We start from the raw sequence: 19,292 nt of genomic DNA, 5'->3' as shown, positions 1-19,292 counted from the left end.
TGGAACCCCCACAGGGCTTTTGTTACATGCTGGTGTGGGGAACAGGGCAGAGGGGTTTGGGACAGAGGACAAGAGAATCCAGAGCCTCCTGAAGGCCGCATTGCCCATAAGAGCAGGGAAGGTCCAGGGCCCTGGCAGGTTCCTCTGGTGGAGGAAACGAGCTAGGGGAAATGTCTGGGGGTTGCTCCTTGTTGTGCCTTTCCCTGGAAATCGTTCCATGTGTGAAAATTTGGACTCTGAACCTTGTTGCTGTTGCTGTTGGTTTTATTCCCTCTCATTGCTGTTTCAGGAAATTGTTCTTCTCACAGCCCTTTGCGATCCTCCATGGGGAGGGAGTCAGACAGTTTTTACTGGCAGCTCACAGACGAGTGGGTGCCCATGGGTGGGGACCCCCAGTGCCCCCCAGTTCCCCCCAGTGTCACAGCACATTCCCGTAGATGTCACCGGGTTCCAGTGGTCGCCCCTGGGGTCCCCGCAGCTCCGCGTAGGTCACCTGGGGATCCTGGAGGGTGGTGGCAGGAGGGGACACTGCGAGAGACACGGGCTGTGGGATCTGGGTGGGGTGACACTCGTGGGTGACGTGTCCCTCTGTGTGTGTCCTCTCCATAGTCACCCCCTGCCCTCTTGGTTTTCATGACGTGGGTGTACAGCACCTCCCCTTCCTCTGGAGGGGCTGCCGGATCCGAGCGGGCCCTGAAGGAATAAAGTGGATGTGGGGACGGAATTGGAGATCTTAAGGATTGGGGTAAAAGGGGAGAATGTGGTTTGAGCCCCCCCACTGACCTTTCCTGGTTCTTCCTGGCAGCTGCAGAGGAAAGAGTGGAGGGGTGACTGTGGGGTCCCAGGGCCCTGACCCCTCGCAGGATTCCTGAACCCCCATGGGACTCTCAATTTCCCACAGGACCCCCAAGAATCCCTGAAGCCCCCTGGAATTCAGGAACTCTCCCATTGCCTCTGATCAACTCAGCCTCCAGAATCTAAAGCCCAGCAAGGACAGAGACCCACCAAGACACCCCCAGGGCCCCAGGAAGAGCTCCCAGCATCCCTGCAGGACGATCCAGCACCTCCCCAAACCCTAGAGGACCCACAGGCAAGATCACAATTCTGGGGCTGTGGGTGCCGCCCTATCGCTCCCACACTCTGGGAGTGTCTACAATTCCCTGGGACCCCTATTCCCCCATTGTCACCCACCCAGGCGGTGCCACCAGTGCCAGGACACAATGACAGCCACAAGCAGGAGCAGGAACAAAAGGGCCACACCGACCCCTGCGGCCACTGCAAGAAACAGAGGGGGACACTTCAGGGTCACCCATCACCCCAGGGGTCCTGAACCATACAGTGACCCCATGTGACCCCCACCTGTATCTATGTGTGTCCTTGTGTCCCGCGGTGTCACCTCCAGTGCCAGCTCAGGGCTGAGTGCCCGGAACACGCGGTGCCCGTCCTGTCCCAGTTGGTTGGTGGCCACGCACTGGTAGGTGCCCGATTGTCCCACATCGATGTCCCTGAGCTCCAGGAGGGGACCCCGGGCCAGCTCCGTCCCGTTGTACAGCCAGGTGAAGGTGACAGGGGCTGAGCCCACCTGCACCGAGCAGCGCAGGGTCACGTTGTCACCTGCATGCACCAGGTGTGACAGGGGACCGGGGGTGATGGTGGCATTGGCCACGGGCACTGTGGGGACACAGATGGGGCTGGCACCGGGTGAGGTGGGATGGGGGTGCCGTGGGTGGGGTCACCCCCAGCCCGAGGGTCCTGCTCACCCAGCACGGTGACATTCAGGGGGTCACTCTCAGCCATGCTGTCCCTGTCGCTGACCCGGCACCGGTACTGGCCGCTGTCATGGTCCCCAACATGGTGCAGCTCCAGGTGGGGGCCGGTGCCCAGCAGTGCCCCTGAGCCCTCCCGGTGCCAGGAGAAGGACAGTGGACCTGTCCCCGCGGCCACCGTGCAGCTCAGCACCAGGCTGTCCCCGAGTGCCACCTGTCCCCCGGGGGGCTGTACTGACAGGGACACCCCCGAGAGTGGGACACCTGCAGGGGGACACAGGAGGGACTGGGGACCCACGAGGGGCTGGGGGACTCTGGAGGGGAAAGAGGGGGATTGGAGATGAGTGGAGAAGATTCTAACGAGCAGGAGGGGACCCTGGGAGGCATGGTGGGATCTGGGGACAATGGCAAGACCCCATGGAAAGCGGGAGAGACCCAGGCAGGGATGGAGAACCAGACAAGAGGCTGAGGAGACTCAGGGAATGATTTGGGGTTTAGAGATGGGTCGGTGGACCCAGGGAAGGAAGGGAGGCCAGAGGGTGGAGCAGGGACATTTGAAGGGTTGGGGAATCCAGGGAGGGCTGGGGAGGACCAAGAAAGGGATGAGGGATGTGCAGGGGGAACTGGGCAGTCATGGGGGAAACCAAGAGGGACTTGGGCAATTCTGGGTGAGCCAGGGAGGAGTAAAGGGAGCGATGAAGGATTCAGAGAGTGGTGGGGAAAGCCTTGGAGGATGTTGGGCATCCCTGTCCCCATCCTTGCACTCACTGCGCACTGTCACTGTCACCCGCTTCGACTTGCTCCACTTCGACACCACATCGCTTACCGAGCCCCCACAGTAGTACTTGCCACTGAGGCTCAGCTGCACAGGCGACAGGGACAGCTCAGTCCCATCATAGCTCCACTTCAGATTAGTCTCTTCATGGTAGAAGTACACACTTGTGAGCTGTTTGTTCGGCCAGCTCCGGCAGCGCAGTGTCACCGTGTCCCCCTCCAGCAGCGCCCGTGCTGGCACCTGTAGCACAACAAGGTCTGGGGGACAGAGGGGACCTGTCACACCAGGGGCGTCAGGAGGGTCATGATGGTGCCAGGAGACACCAGGGGCCACCCATTGTGAGAGAGAAATCTCCTGGCAGTGGAATGCTCTTGGATGGCCCCAGAGTAGGTGACAGGCTCCAGTCACACCAGGAGGTGACCCATGGAGTGGAGCCCACCCAGAGCCCTTGGGATCCAGGCAGGTGCCAGGCTGGGGACATGAAAAGCTCCCTCACCATTTGAGACTGTCAATGGGGGACTGCGGCCGGTGTCGGGTCTGTCACACTCGTAGGTGCCATACTCGGTGACAGTGAGGTGATCGCTTCTCTGCTGCCACCAGCGCCGCCCATCCTTGTACCAGGTGGTGTCACCAGCGGTCCCCAAGCCCTGGCAGGTCAGTGTCACCCGGTCCCAAAGCACCGGCGGCATCCAGGGGGGCTCCACGAGGAGCTGGGTGGTCTGGGCACCTGCGGGTGACAGGGGACACCAGCCTGCCAGGGCCAGAGCAGGGCTGGGGACAGCAGGGTGGGGCCACGGTATCCCCTGAGGACTCACCAGCGAGGCCGAGGGTCTGGGCTGGAAGGGAGAAGGGACAGGGCTGGCTGGGGGTGGCACTGCAGGGACAGCAGCATGGGGGCACGCGTTGTCAGGATTGTCCCTAACTGTCTCTTTTGGGGCACTGGTGTGGCACAGATGTCTCGAGGACAGGGACACGGCAGCCAACCCCTTCTCAGGCATGGGGACACTCTGCTGGCAGAGGTCACCCCTGCCAGCCCCACAGCCACAGCCCCATGGCCCTGTGCCCATGATCCCATTCTGTTGGCACCTGTCCCCATGGGCCATCAACATAGGGCCTGTCCCCTTGTCCCTGTCCCTGCATCCCTGTGTCCCTGTCCCTGTCCACACAGCTGCCCCAGCCCCAAGGTTCCTTTTGCCACATCCTTGTCCCCACATTCCATCCTCCAGTCCCTGTCCCCACATCCCAGTTCCCACATTCCTGTCCCCCTGTTCCTGTCCCCATGGCCACCACACAACTCTGGTCACACTGGGCTCCCTGCCCTGCTGGCCTTGGGGACCTTAGAAGACCCCGCAGCCCCCCTGTGCCCCCTCCCCATCCCCATTCCCGGGCTGTCAGGCCCGTGCCCGGGGTACTCACCCCACAGGAGCAGTGCCACCTTCCTGGCCATCCCGGTGTCCCCAGCCATGTGGACTGGCTGTCACTGGCTGCAGGGGGTGGCTGTCCCCTTGTTGGTGGCTCTTTGGCCAAAGGGGAAGGAAGCGAGGTCAGGTCTCGCCCATCATGCGTAGCTGGCACTTGGTGGGGGCAGGGTGGCCACAGGCTGTGGGCTGGGTGGGGACAGGATGGGGACAAGGCTGGGTGGGACACGGTGTGATACGGGTTCCCAGGAGTGGGGGGCTCAGAGGTTTGGGGAGCCTGGGATGGGTGTCCAGGGGAATGGGGGGTCCCAGGGATGGGGTCCCTGGAAATGGGGCTGCTGAGGAGGGGGAGCCACCAGAGATGGGGCCATGGGAATGGGGGGTCCCAGGGCTGGGGGCACTCAGGGTTGGGAGTCCCAGGGGAACGTGAGCTCCAGGGATTTGGGTTCATGGGATGTGGTCCTCCTGCTAAGGATGGGGTGCGGGTGGTATGGGTGTTCCTGGGAGAACCAAGGTTCTGGGGAAAGGAGGATTGCAGGGGATGGAATGAACAGGAGAGGGTTCCTTGGGAATGGGGTCCTGGGCCATGGAGATCCTGGGGAATGTCAGTACTGGGTTGGGGGTTACAGAGAGGGGGTGACATAAGGAATGGGGGTCCCATGTTTTGGTTCCCAGGGAAATGAGTGTGGCAGGGATGGGCAGTGGCTGGGTGAGCCCATGGGTCTCAGCTCCTTCACACGGTGCCTCAGATTTTGGGGAGACCCAGAGCACAGCACAGCCCCCACAAGGTGCCCACGGCCTTGGGGTCACCCCAGACAGATTCTGAGGGTCTCTGGGTCTGTGTCCCCACACCCCCAGTGTCTTTTCCCTCTCTTTTTTTCCATTTCCATAATTTCATCTCTCAATTTCACAACCCCCCAGTTCGTGCTTTGATGATCCTGGGGGGCACCTGAGCAGGGAAGGGGTTGGGGGAAGCCCAGGGGGGGGGAAGCAGGGCTGAGGGGTCTGCAGGGAGGGTTGGGGAGGCTGTGGGGGATGGGGATGTCCACTTTCCCACCCCAACACTTTCACTTTCTCTCTCCTACAGAACAAAGAGGCCGTTTGACACCTTGGTCACACGAGGGGGGCAAGTTCTGTCCTGGGCTGGAACGTCTGGGGGGCTCCTGTCCTGGGGAGATGCTGTCCCAGGGGTGACACATGCTGGACAAGGGGGTCCTGTCCTGGTCCATGGCAGCTCCAGGGAGGTCCAGACATCTCAATCCTTGCTCGTTCCCTGCAGGATCTGAGCTGCCAAGAGCAGCTGGGGAATGGAGCCCCAGGCAAGAAGGAGCTCCCAAACTCCTGCTCCTTGAAGCCAGTGGCCACCCAAGGGTGGGGCCCAGCCATGGCCCAGCCCCACTGCACAGGGATGGCCATTGCCCAGCCCTGCTCTGCCCAGCCCCAGGTGGCAGCCAGCACCTCAGGGTCTCACCCTGCCCCCTTGCCTTTGATTCTGGCAGCTTTAGAGCTGCTGCAGAGGTGAGAATTCTGTGAGGGGAAAGGCCTGCCTGTGGTTTGCTCAGCCCTGCAAGAAGCACCAACCCCAAAGGGAGCCCAAGCAGTGGCTCTGTGTGGGCCTTTGATGGTTTTCAGAGCAGGGCTGGCTGGAGACCCCTCCTGCAAGTGCAGCTGTGATGGAACCAGTGCGGAAATGCAGGAATTGATCATTTTGTCCCTTTGCCCAGGGGACTGAGAAAACCACAAAACTCCTGCAAAGACAACAACAATCTGCTCAACAACCTGACCTGGACCCTCCTTCTTGAACAAAATCTGCAGCCTTCTGGAACTTCCAAGAAAGAATGTTTGGGTTCAGGATGTGCACAGAAGAAGAGAGGGAAAAGTGTGGAAATATTGAGCACACGAGGGGCTGGGGAACAGGGGTGTCACAGCAGGAGCAGGGAGTTCCCAGGCAGGGGAATTCAGGGCAGGCTGGGGTGGATTTACCAGGGAAGCAGACCCTGAGGCACACAAGGACATTTCCACAGATTCCTGTGCACTGTCCCAAGGATGGACAGAGCTTCTCCCCTTCCTCCATGGGAATTCAGGTTGGGAATAAGAAAAATGGGAAGAGTTCCTAAATGTGGCCCAAGAAAAGGCTTCCTTAGGTCTGGGTTACTGCCCAGGAGGCAGGGAACAATCCCATGGAGCTGTTGGACACTCAGGGACATTCCACACTCTGTGTTAGCCACAAGCAAACGCTGGGAACCCCCATTCCCATGACCCCCCACTCCCAGTGACTCCCGTTCTTCAGGACCCCCATTCCCCATGGACCCAATCCCTGGGACGCCCCCATTTCCCTGGACACCCATCCCTGGTTCCTCAAACTCACTGAACCCCCCACACCTGTGAACCCCACCATACCCCACCCAGCCTTTTCCCCATCCTGTCCCCAGCTTGTGGCCACCCTGCCCCCATCAAGGGCCACCCACACATGGGGACGGATGTGACTTCACTTCCTTCCCCTTCATCCGAAGAGCCGCCAGCCAGGGGAGCGGTGACCACAGCAGCCAGTGACAGCCAGTCCACATGGCTGGGGACACCGGGATGGCTGGGAAGATGGTGCTGCTCCTGTGGGGCGAGTGCCCTGGGCATGGGCCTGACACCCTGGGGATGGGGAGGGGACAGGGGCAGAGGGCGGCTGTGGGGTTACCCTGAGGTCCCCAAGGCCAGCAGTGCCAGTCCCTGTTACCCACAGTGGACCTTGGTGGGACTGGGGATGTAGGGTGGCCTTGGGGACAGGAACAGGGGGCAGGAATTTGGGGATTGGGCAGTGGGGACAGGAATGTGGGGACTGGCACCTTTGGGCTCTGGTAGCTCTGGGCATAGGGACAAGGGACCTGGGATGCAGGGAAAGGAGGGGACAAGAACGGTGAGGATGTGGCCATGGGGATGGGATCATGGGGATGGCACCATGAGCTGGTGGGGGTGACCTGGGCCAGCCTGGGCTGTGTGCGTGGTGTCCTCGTGCCCGGGGTGTCCACAGTGTCCCCAGGTTCTGCCACAGCTCAGGGTGGCCTGGGTGTCCCTGTTCCCAAGGTGTCTGTGCCACAGGGATGTGCTGCACAGGTGGCTGTGACACTGACATGTCCCCTGAAGTCTCCAAATCTTTTAGGGACCACCCCCCCCACAGTTTCCCACAAGAACTACTGTTCCCATGGGGACAATTAGGGGCTGTCCCCACACCCTGTGCCCCATGTGCCACTGTCCCTGCAGTGCCACCCCCAGCCAGCCCTGTCCCTTCTCCCTTCCAGCCCAGACCCTCGGCCTCGCTGGTGAGTCCTCGGGGGATGCTATGGCCCCACCCTGTTGTCCCCAGCCCCATGCTGGACCTGGCAGGCTGGTGTCCCCTGTCACCCGCAGGTGCCCAGACCACCCTGCTCCTCGTGCAGCCCCCCTGGAGGCCGGCGGTGCTGTGGGACCGAGTGACACTGACCTGCCAGGGCTCGGGGACCGCCGGTGCCACCACCTGGTACAAGGACGGGCAGCAATGGGGGCAGCAGGGACGTGACCACTTCACTGTCACCAAGAGTGGAACCTACGAGTGTGACACACCCGGAACTGGGCGCAGCCCCCCTATGACTGTCTCAGATGGTGAGGGGGAACCTTAAATGATCTGGGTGGCCCCTGACAGGTCTGGGTGGGCTCCTCTCCATGGGTGGCCTCACAGCTCTCAAGGGGCGAGAGCCTGTGCCCTGCACACAGAGACATCCCAGTGCATCCCAGAGAACCCAGTTGTCCCCAGCACCATGGGCACCCACCTCGGAGCTGTCTCGAGCCCCTCAGTGAGATGGGACCCTCCTGTCCCACAGACCAGCTGGTGCTCCAGGTGCCAGCATGGGCGCTGCTGGAGGGGGTGCCATGGGTTGACCCTGGCACAGTGCCAGCGACCCCATGAAAGGTGGATTTCCAAAATGGTTACCGTGAGATGTGACCCAGGAACAGAACAAAACAGGCTCCAACTTGGGAATGGAGGGAAAAAAAAAACCAACATTTTATTAATCTACATAGACACAAAAGGGGAAAAGGGAACAAAACTACACACAACAATCCACAATGGAACATCTTCAAAAAAAACACTTCTCCTCCCCCAACCTCTCCAACAAACAAATCCCCTCTAACACATCAATTCTCAGTCCAATACCCTCCTTCACACACACTCTCCCCAGTTCATCAGGAGAGAGGAGTCTTCCTCTCACACCATGGGCCTCCCCAGGAAAACACTGTAAAGTCCCCAGTGCTTCCATGTCACACACTGCAGCTGCCCGAAGAAAATCTGCCGTGGTGACCATCTTCCTTCCATGTCCAGTGCTCTCACCACTGTCCATGGATCCAAACTGCTCCTTAGGTCCTTTCAAGAATGCTTTGCCCAGTTCCAAGAAGTGGCCGCCTCTCACCATTTGGGACGCCGGTCCCCCCCATATTCTCTCCCCTGGGGCCTGGGGCTCTCAGGAACAGAGATCCTTCGCTGGAGGCAGAGGGCTCCACCACACCCTCCCCCTCAGTCTCTGTTCTCTCCGTTTCTCCTTGCGGCCTTGTCACTCCTGGCTTCTAGCCAGCCGCCTCCCCCAAGGAGCAGTCTCTGTATTATCAGAAGAACTTGGTTTCGCCCGTGGCTGCGTAAGAGAAAAGTCCAGCCAAAGCCACTCCAATCATCTCCTCCACCTAGGGCACTCTCATCTGCAAGCATTCCTTCACCTAGTCAAACTTCTTCTTCTTTCCCATCCTCTTTCCCCTCTCACTCCTCAGCTGAGGAGGATCAGTGGTTTTTTTTTCAGCTTCCAAAAATTAAAAAAAAAAAAGGTTAAAAGCTCGGCCCAGTCTGCTGGCAGCTGGGCACCTGCCACCCCCCCCCACTTTCTCCTCCTGGCTGTGCTCCCAGTACAAAATAACAAATATCCAGCCTGCACAGTCTCTATCATTCTCTCTCCCAGGGGGGGGGCTGCCCAAACCATCCCAGGACTCCTCCACCCCTGCACCTTCCCGGGGCTCCGGCCTCCCTTCTCAGGCCGCATGGCCTCCCCTCCCCCGCCCAGACGCCGCTGGGCAGGGGAGAGGTCAGAGCAACTCACCGGCCGGACTCCAAAGAGGAAGTTCTTCTCTGAATCCTCTGCTTTTAACCCCTGAGTGTGTTCTTGGAGGCGTACCCAAATCCTCAGTGGCCACACCAAATGCCAATTTCACATCTGGCCACTGATTGGTTTGACCATAACTTTCCAAAAAAAAACTCACTTCCGGGTCAAACCATGACAGGGGGACAGGTTGAAACTGCGCTGCCGGGGCCGGCAGGACCAGCCGGTCACCAGGGTGCGATTCTACCAGGACAAGAAGGATCTGGGGGGGTCCCTTAGAGGGACCGAGCTGTCCCTGCCCCCTCTGCAGCTGCACCACAGCGGCCGCTACAACTGCGAGGGCTGGGTGGGGTCCTTAATGCCATGGTCAGCAGCAGTGACAGTGACAGTGCACGGTGAGCACCCCCACGGCAGAAACTCCAATCTCCTGACACCCCCAAAGCCCCTTCCCAGCACACTCAGAGTCACAGTCCTCACCTCCCCTTCTCCTTCCCAGAGCTCTTCTCGGTGCCGGTGCTGAAGGGTCCCCCCGAGCCCACTGAAGGGTCCCCCCTGACTCTCAGCTGCCTCAGCACCCTCAGCCCCCTGCGGCCCCCAGCCTCCCTCCTGCACGTGTTCTACCGGGACGGGCAGGTGGTGGGGGGCCCGCAGGTGTCCCCGCAGCTGCTGGTGCCCGCCGTGGGGGTCTCCCACTCGGGGAATTACAGGTGCCAGGTGTGCTCCAAGGACGGGACCGTGTGGAAGAGCAGTGCCCAGCTTCACGTCTCGGTGAACAGTAAGTGTGGGGATGGGACCGGGGTGGCCCCAGAGACCCCTCGGCTGTCCCAGCACTTACAGGGGATCCCAAGTCCTTCCTGACATCTGCTCTTAGGCCCCCAAGCTTTCCTGGATCCCTCCCTAGCTCCCCCCGGCTCCTTTCTCAGGTCATTCACTGAGTCCCCCAGCTTTACATGGGAACCCCCATCCTTCCCTGACACCTTTTCCATGTCCTGCCATCCCTGCCCCAGGTCCCACCTCACGTCCCCCATTCCTGGCTTGTATCTCTTATCCCTCACTGGGTCTTCTCACCCCTCTCTGTGTCTCCCCACACCTCTCTGAGCTCCCTCTACGTTCCCAGCATCCCACCATCCTTTCCCTGGGTTCCTGGGACCCTTCCTTGTGTCACCCCCCTCCCTTTCCAGGTGTCCTCTCCATGAAGTCAACATCATCCCTTGGGGTTCGATTCCAATCCCCCCCCAATCTCTGCACCCCTCTCTCTCTCTGGTGTCCCCCTGCCCCTTCCTGATCCCCCCAGGTCCCTCATTGTCCCTTGCTGTCTCCTCCTCCTGCAGGGGTCTCGCCCTCAGGGGTGTCCCTCTCAGCGCAGCCCCCCGGGGGACAGGTGGCACTAGGGGACAGCCTGGTGCTGAGCTGCAAGGTGGCTGCGGGGACAGGTCTCCTGTTTTTCTCCTGGCACCGGGAGGGCTTGGGGCCACTGCTGGGCACCGGCCCCCGCCTGGAGCTGCGCCACATTGGGGACAATGACAGTGGCCAGTACCGGTGCCGGGTCAGCGACGGGGACAGCATGGCTGAGAGTGACACCCTGAATGTCACCATCCTGGGTGAGCAGGACCTCAGGCTGGGGGTGACCCCACCCATGGCACCCCCATCCCACCTCACCCGGTGCCAGCCCCGTCTGTGTCCCCGCAGTGCCCGTGGCCAATGCCACCATCACCCCCGGTCCCCTGTCACACCCGGTGCATGCAGGTGACAATGTAACCCTGTGCTGCTCGGTGCAGGTGGGCTCAGCCCCTGTCACCTTCACCTGACTGCACAACGGGCACGAGGTGGCCCGGGATCCCCTCCTGGAGCTCGGGGACATCGATGTGGGACAATCGGGCACCTACCAGTGCGTGGCCACCAACCAGCTGGGACAGGACGGGCACCGCGTGTTCTGGGCACTCAGCCCTGAGCTGGCCCTGGAGGTGATGCTGCAGGGGCACTGCAACAAAGGTGGGGTCACACGGGGTCACCGGGGTGTTCAAGGCCCCCAGGTTTCAGGGTGACCCCAGGTGTCCCCTCTGTCCCCAGCAGTGGCTGTGAATGTCGGCAGGACCCTCCTGTTCCTGCTCCTGCTCCTGGCTGTCACCACGGGCTGTCACTGGTGGCACCGCCGGGGTGGGTGACAATGGGGGGGATGGGGGTCCTGGAGTGAGGGGGAGCCCCCAGAATGGGGGCAGAGATCAGGGATCCAGTGGGAATCGGGGCTGAAGTGGGGATTTTGGGGTCCGTGGGTGATTAGAGCTGCCGAGGCCCCAGGAAGGTTCAGGGGTCCCAGAGTCCCCTCGGTCACCCCCTCCCCTTTTCCTTGCAGGCACCAGGAAGCCTCAGGACAGGTGAGTATTTGGCTCGGGCTGGAACTCCCCTTTCCTCTTCTCCAGATACCACCTAGACCTCCCCCATCCCCCCAGGACCGCCCTGGATTAGGGGGCCATGCTGAATCCACACATCGTGGGCACAGAGTGGGTAGTGGGAGAATTTGGGGGGGAACAGGGACACCTCACCCACGGGTACCAGGCCCCACACAGGTCCCCATAACCAGTGTCACTCTCAGGGCCCCCACAGGTGTCCCCCACCCCGGCCCCAACTCGGGATCCTCAGCTGACCAATGTGGAGCTGTCGGGGCTCTACGAGGGACAGCGGGACCCCCGTGACTGCGATGACGTGCTGTGACACTGGGGACACTGGAGGAACTCGGGGGGCATCAATTCCCATCATCGGTCTCTTCTTCCTCTTCCAGCACCCCACGGGGCTCCTCATTCCCCCTCCCAGTGCTGGGGGTTCACATGAGGTTTTTCCCTCTTATTGTACCCAAAATTCAGTTTTTTGGTCAAACTCTGTGACAAACAAGGCTCACTCTTTAAAATTTTTAAGTGTTTAATAACAAATAAAAGGGTCAGTAAACAGCGGGCTGGGTGCTTGGCAGCTGCCAGAGGCACACAGTTAACTACAACAATTCTTCCTACACATCTTTTCATTGTATTGGTTAAATACACACTCAGGAGGCTTATGCATATGCAAACATTCTTTACTGTCTAAATGTTCTGGGAATTCCTTTGCTGTATTTGACCCTTGATTCATTTTCATAAAGTACACACCATCCTGCAGATTAAATTTATATATTTTATGTGCTCACAAGCCCCGCCCTGTTCTCTGGTTTGACAGCTCTTGATAACCAAAGGGTCAGTGGCAAATCCCACTTTTCAGTATTTCTTTTGCTGTTTATTTACTTGCTACGTTTCAATGTGTTCTTCTCATAGAGGTGAGATCTTCCAGTACATCAAATCAACATTAGCTATTTAACACAATTATCTGAGTTATTCTCACCATTGTCCCTTAGTCACACCCCAGACATTTCCCACAGCACGTTTCCTCCAGCAGAGGGACCTGATAGGGCCCTGGACCTTCCTTGCTCTGATGGCCAAAGCAGCCTTCAGGAGGCTCTGGATTCTCTTGTCCCCTGTTCTAAAACCCCTCCTCTGCCCTGTTCCCCACACCAGCATGTCACAAAGGCCCTGTGGGGGGTCCAGAGCCTCCCCCTATCCCAGGGCAGTAGGGATCAGGCCATAGCACAGGGTGAGGTGTTGGAGACAGGAAAGGTTTGATGTCTGGAGACATTTTGGAAGAACTGAGTGTGGCACGGGTGGGTCAGGCCTTGCTTTTGGTGGTCTGTCCATCAGTCTGTCAGCCATGGCACACTGAGGACAGTGTGACACTCTGCCAAAGCCAGCTCCTGAGTGGCCATGTGACCAGAAATGCCCCCTGGGGTTAGGGCCCGTAGTGCCCCAACTGGCTTAAAAGGCAGAGCATGAGGTGGCCAAGTTGCTGACCCTGTCTCCTCTTGGGGAGTCTGTCCTATCCATGCTGAAACCCAGGAGTTGGCAACTTATTTAAATGAGAAATATCTGCCACGGAAAGCGGGAATATTCCTGGAATGGAAAGAAGACCCAGTCTTAAAACTTTTTTTAATTTTAAAGATGATGGGGCTTCCAGGCCAAAGTGTAGGAAAAGGAATAACAGCTCTTTACTTGCAAATTTATAAACCAGAACAGGACAAACAACACAAACAAGAACTTTCCCTCCTGCTCAGCGCTGTTGGTGTTTGTGGCAGTGATTACCGCGGCCTGCAGGGGGCGCTGCAGAGAGCACTCCCGGCCAGCAGGGGGCGCTGCAGGGAGCACTCCCGGCCAGCAGGGGGCGCTGCAGGGAGCACTCCCGGCCAGCAGGGGGCGCGCCGGTCCAGCTCCATCCCCTCAGGGGCCATGGCGGCCTCGGGCGGGAGGCAGGAGGGGAAATCGCTCCTTTTGCAAACTCACGGGCACCAATCGCTCCCGGCACCACCACCGGCAGCGGGCAGGAGCCGCCAGGGCAGCAGGTTGGATCCCAGTGCCCACTGGCAGCGTAGCAGTGTCCCGGGGCCAGGCACACACCCTGAGCAACACCCGTGACCGCTCTGCATGATCCTGGATAAAAGGAAGGCAGCGCCTGACCCCAGGCAGGTCTCAGGTCCACAGCAGCACCTCTCGTAGCTTTACACCACAATTCCTGCAAACCCTCAGCCTTTCACTCAGGGGAGGAGGGCAGGGATGGAGCAGCTCTGGGGACACCTGGAATCCAGACAGGGTCAATCCTCACAGCGACAACGCGGCTGCTGGTAGAGCCCCTTCTCGATATTTCCGCACTTTTCCCTCTTGTCTGGCAGCCACGGTCAGAACCCAAACATTTTTCCCAGGCTGTTCCAGAAAGCAGCATGTTTCAGACAGAAAGCAGAAGGGACCCGGTCAGGTTGTTGTGCAGAGTGTTGTTGTCTTTGCCGGGTTTTGGGACTCTCTCAGAACGTTGCTGCAAGGGAAAAAATTATCAATTCCTGCATTTCTGGACTGGTTCCCTCACAGCTGCCCCTGCAGTGGGGGGTCTCCAGCCAGCCCTGCTCTGTAAACCATCAAAGGCCCTCCCAGAGCCACTGCTTGGGCTCCCTTTGGGGTTTGTGCTTCTTGCAGAGCTGAGCAAACCACAGGCAGGGCCTTTTCCCCCGAAAGAATTCTCACCTCTGCAGCAGCTCTAAAGCTGCCAGAATCAAAGGCAAGGGGGCAGGGCGGTACCCTGAGGTGCTGGCTGCCACCTGGGGCTGGGCAGAGCAGGGCTGGGCAATGGCCATCCCTGTGCAGTGGGGCTGGGCCATGGCTGGGCCCCACTCTTGGGTGGCCAATGGCTTCAAGGAGCAGGAGTTTGGGAGCTCCTTCCTGCCCAGGGCTCCATTTCCCTGCTGCTCTCGCCAGCTCAGATCCTGCAGGGAACAAGCAAGAATGAAGAAGTCTGGACCTCCCTGGAGCTGCCATGGCCCAGGACAGGACCCCCATGTCCTGCATGTGTCCCCCCTGGGACAGCATTCCCCCAGGACAGGAGCCCCCCTTATGTGCCTGCCCAGGACAGAAGCTGCCCCCCCCTCGTGTGACCAAGGTGTCAAACGACCTCTTCCTTCTTCTGCAGGAGAGAGAAAGTGAAAGTGTTGGGGAGGGAAAGTGGGCATCCCCATCCCCCACAGCCTCCCCAGCCCTCCCTGCAGACCCCTCAGCCCTGCTTCCCCCACCCTGGGCTTCCCCCAACCCCTTCCCTGCTCAGGCCGTGTCCAGGATCATCAAGGCACAAACTGGGGGGATTGTGAAATTGAGGGGTGAAATGATGGAAATGGAAAAAAAGAGAGGGAAAAGACACTGGGGCTGTGGGGACACAGACCCGGAGACCCTCGGAATCTGTCTGGGGTGACCCCCAGGCCACCGGCAGCTTATGGGGACTGTGCTGGGCTCTGGGTCTCCCCAAAATCTGAGGCACCGTGTGAAGGAGCTGAGACCCACTGCCTCACCCAGCCCCTGCCCATCCCTGCCACACTCATTTCCCTGAGAAGCAAAACATGGACCCCCATTCCTTATGTCACCCCCTCTCTGTATCCCCCAACCCAGTACTGACATTCCCCAGGATCTCCATGGCACAGCACCCCATTCCCAAGGAACCCTCTCCTGTTCATTCCATCCCCTGCAATCATCCTTTCCCCAGAACCTTGGTTCTCCCAGGAACACCCATAACCCCTGCATCTCATCCTTAGCAGGATGACCACATCCCGTGACCCCAGTTCCTGGATCCCACGTTCCCTTGGGACTCCCAACCCTCAGTTCACCCAGCCCTGGGACCCCTCATTCCCTTGGCCCCATTGCTGGTGACTCCCCCTCCTCAGCTCCCCCATTCTAAGGGACCCCATCCCTGGGACCCCCCATTCCCCTGGACACCCATCCCTGGCTCCCCAAACCCCTGAGGCCCCACTCCTGGGAACCCGTATCACACCATGTCCCACCCAGCCTTGTCCCCATCCTGTCCCCACCCAGCCCACAGCCTGTGGCCGCCCTGCCCCCACCAGGTGCCAGCTATGCACGATGGGCGAGACCTGACCTCGCTTCCTTCCCCTTTGGCCAAAGAGCCACCAACGAGGGGACAGCCACCCCCTGCAGCCAGTGACAGCCAGTCCACATGGCTGGGGACACCGGGATGGCCGGGAAGGTGGCGCTGCTCCTGTGGGGTGAGTGCCCTGGGCACGGTCTTGACAGCCCGGGAATGTGGAGGGGGCACAGGGGGGCTGCGGGGTCTTCTAAGGTCCCCAAGGCCAGCAGGGCAGGGAGCCCAGTGTGACCAGAGTTGTGTGGTGGCCATGGGGACAGGAACAGGGGGACAGGAATGTGGGAACTGGGATGTGGGGACAGGGACTGGAGGATGGAAATGTGGGGACAATAATGTGGCAGAAGGAACCTTGGGCTGGGGCAGCTGTGTGGACAGGGACAGGGACACAGGCATGCAGGGACAGGGACAAGGGGACAGGCCCTATGTTGATGGGGCATGAGGACAGGTGCCAACAGAATGGGATCATGGGCACAGAGACACGTGGCTCTGGCTGTGGGGCTGGCAGGGGTGACCTCTGCCAGCAGAGTGTCCCCATGCCTGAGAAGGGGTTGGCTGCCGTGTCCCTGTCCTCGAGACATCTGTGGCACACCAGTGCCCCCACAGAGACAGTTAGGGACAATCCCGACACCCCATGCCCCCATGCTGCTGTCCCTCCAGTGCCACCCCCACCCAGCCCTGTCCCTTCTCCCTTCCAGCCCAGACCCTCGGCCTCGCTGGTGAGTCCTCGGGGGATGCTATGGCCCCACCCTGCTGTCCCCAGCTCTGCTCTGGCCCTGGCAGGCTGGTGTCCCCTGTCACCCGCAGGAGCCCAGACCACCCAGCTCCTCGTGCAGCCCCCCTGGACGCCACCGGTGCTGTGGGACCGGGTGACACTGACCTGCCAGGGCTCGGGGACCACCGGTGACACCACCTGGTACAAGGATGGGCGGCATTGGTGGCAGCAGAGATGCGATCACCTCACTGTCACCGAGAGTGGCACCTACGAGTGTGACAGACCCGACACGGGGCGCAGCCCCCCATTGACAGTCTCAAATGGTGAGGGAGGTTTTCATGCCCCCACCCTGGCACCTGCCTGGATCCCAAGGGCTCTGAGTGGGCTCCACTCCATGGGTCACCTCCTGCTGTGACCGGAACCTGTCCCCTTCTCTGGGGCCATCCAAGAGCATTCCACTGCCAGGAGATTTCTCTCTCACAATGGGTGGCCCCTGGTGTCTCCTGGCACCATCATGACCCTCCTGACGCCTCTGGTGTGACCGGACCCCTCTGTCCCCCAGATCTGGTGGTGCTGCAGGCGCCAGCACGGGCACTGCTGGAGGGGGACACGGTGACACTGCACTGCCGGAGCTGGCAGAATAAACGGCTCACAGATGTGTACTTCTACCATGAAGAGACTAAACTGAAGTGGAGCTATGATGGGACCGAGCTGTCGCTGTCGCCGCTGCAGCTGAGCCTCAGTGGCAAGTACTACTGTGGGGGCTCGGTGAGCGATGTGGTGTCGAAGTGGAGCAAGTTGAAGCAGGTGACAGTAACAGTGCGCAGTGAGTGCAGGGATGGCAAAGGGATGCCCAACATCCTCCAAGGCTTTCCCCACCACTCTCTGAATCCTTCATCCCTCCCTTTACTTCTCCCGGGATCACTCAGAATTGCCCAAGTCCTTGTTGGTTTCCCCCATGACTGCCCAGTCCCCCCTGCACATCCCTCATCCCTCTCTTTGTCCTCCCCAGCCCTCCCTGCATTCCCCACCCCTTCCAAGGTCCCTGCTCCACCCTCTGGCCTCCCTTCGCTCCCTGGGTCCTCCCTGGGCCAATCTCTAAACCCCAAATCATTCCCTGAGTCTCTTCAGCCTCTTGTCTGGTTCTCCATCCCTGCCTGGGTCTCTCCCGCTTTCCATGGGGTCTTGCCATTGTCCCCAGATCCCACCATGCCTCCCAGGGTCCCCTCCTGCTTACTGGGATCCTCTCTGCTCTCGTCCAATCCCTCCCTTTCCACTCCCATGTCCCTCTGCCCCTTCCGGTGTCCCCAGCCCCACCTGGGTCCACAATCTCTCCTGTTTCCCCCTGCAGGGGTCCCACTCTTGGGGGTGTCCCTGTCAGTGCATCCCCCTGGGGGACAGGTGGCACTCAGGGACAGCCTGGTGCTGAGCTGCACGGTGGCCACAGGGACAGGTCCTCTGTCCTTCTCCTGGCACTGGGAGGGCTCAGAGGCACTGCTGGGCACCGGCCCCCGCCTGGAGCTCCACCACGTTGGGGACAATGACAGCGGCCAGTACTGGTGCCGGGTCAGCGACGGGGAGAGCGTGGCCGAGAGTGACCCCCTGAATGTCACTGTGCTGGGTGAGCGGGACCCTCGGGCTGGGGGTGACCCCACCCATGGCACCCCCATCCCACCTCGCCCTGTGACATCCCCGTCTGTGTCCCCGCAGTGCCCGTGGCCAATGCCACCATCACCCCCGGTCCCCTGTCACACCAGGTGCGTGCAGGTGACAACGTGACCCTGCGCTGCTCGGTGCAGGTGGGCTCAGTCCCTGTCACCTTCACCTGGCTGCACAACGGGAAGGAGGTGGCCCGGGGTCCCCTCCTGGAGCTCAGGGACATCGATGTGGGACATTGGGGCACCTACCAGTGCGTGGCCACCAACCAACTGGGACAGGACGGGCACCGCGTGTTCCGGGCACTCAGCCCTGAGCTGGCCCTGGAGGTGATGCTGCAGGGGCACTGCAACAAAGGTGGGGTCACACGAGGTCACCAGGGAGTGCAGGACCCCTGGGGTGATGGCTAGCCCTGATGTGTCCCCCTCTGTGTCTTGCAGTGGCCTCAGGGGTTGGTGGGTTCCTGCTCGCGCTCCTGGCTGTCTTTGTGGTTTGGCACTGGTGGCACCGCCTGGGTGGGTGACAAGGGGGGGATGGGCGTCATGGAGAGGGGTGGGAAGGCCCCCAGAGAAGGGGGGCCATAGGGCAGCACCCACAGCCCCTGATTTGGGAGGGGCTGAGCCCCCAGTTACCATGGCTCAGAGCCCTGCCTAGGGTTGGGGGATTGTGCAGGGATGTTGGGGGTTCTATCAGGGGTCCCCCTCCCTGACAGGCTCGGGGTTCTGGGGGCTCAGGGTGTTGGTGTGAGTGGGGTGCGTCAGGGATATGGAGGAGGGTGCACCAGGGATACTGGGGAGGGCATCAGGGATATGGGGGGGGGTGGGGCGGGGCTGTGGAGAATTGTGTGTCTCTTGGTGGTGGTTCAGCATTCCCAAGGGTGGATGGGGGCCCCTGGATCTCCAAAGTCACCCCTCCAGTTTTCCTTTGCAGATGCCAGGAAGCACCAGGAAAGGTGAGTGCAGGCTCTAGCCATGATCCACCTTTTACCTAAAGCCCCAGGACCTCCCATCCCCTTCCACGCACCCCCTCATTCCCACAGGGCCCCCCCAGACCCCCTGGCACCCCCGGCGGAGGATCCTCAGGGGACGTACATGGAGCTGCAAAGGCAACCGTGGGAACCCAGTGACATCTATGACATCCTACACCAAAAGTTGTGACACTCTGGGAAGCGGGAGGCGCTGGGTGACACTGGGGGTGCTCCCTCCATGACTCCTGTGGTTGCTCATCCTTCCAAGGGAGGTGGTCATGGGTCAGGGGGAGGCTACACAGGGCACCCTGTGCTCCCCATTTCCTCTCCCAGTACCCCCATGGGCTCCCCCTTCCCTTCCCTCGCACCTGCAGGGGCTCCCCAGCCCAATCCAAATGACC

At 60.5% G+C, this 19,292-nt stretch overlaps 2 protein-coding genes across 2 annotated transcripts; both read right to left on the bottom strand.

Moving 5' to 3' along the window:
• Positions 1 to 341: 341 nt before the first annotated feature.
• LOC311166160 (Fc receptor-like protein 1) lies at positions 342 to 2,153 on the bottom strand (the record flags this gene model as incomplete). The annotated part of the gene is made up of 6 exons (XM_084227629.1): positions 342 to 693; positions 784 to 805; positions 1,192 to 1,275; positions 1,360 to 1,671; positions 1,761 to 2,080; positions 2,128 to 2,153. The coding sequence occupies 6 exons, from the start codon at positions 2,151 to 2,153 to the stop codon at positions 441 to 443; spliced, it is 1,017 nt and encodes a 338-aa protein (XP_084083755.1). The 3' UTR covers positions 342 to 440.
• LOC311166158 (low affinity immunoglobulin gamma Fc region receptor II-like) lies at positions 2,027 to 4,006 on the bottom strand (the record flags this gene model as incomplete). Its single annotated transcript, XM_084227628.1, has 4 exons — positions 2,027 to 2,798; positions 3,038 to 3,268; positions 3,357 to 3,377; positions 3,958 to 4,006. 4 exons carry the CDS (start codon positions 4,004 to 4,006, stop codon positions 2,398 to 2,400), a joined length of 702 nt encoding a protein of 233 aa, XP_084083754.1. The 3' UTR covers positions 2,027 to 2,397.
• Between the last annotated feature and the right edge of the window lie 15,286 nt (positions 4,007 to 19,292).

Source organism: Fringilla coelebs, assembly GCF_963513975.1.
Source record: "Fringilla coelebs genome assembly, contig: SCAFFOLD_64, whole genome shotgun sequence".
Classification (NCBI taxonomy): domain Eukaryota; kingdom Metazoa; phylum Chordata; class Aves; order Passeriformes; family Fringillidae; genus Fringilla; species Fringilla coelebs.
This window is presented reverse-complemented; position numbering and strand designations above follow the sequence as displayed.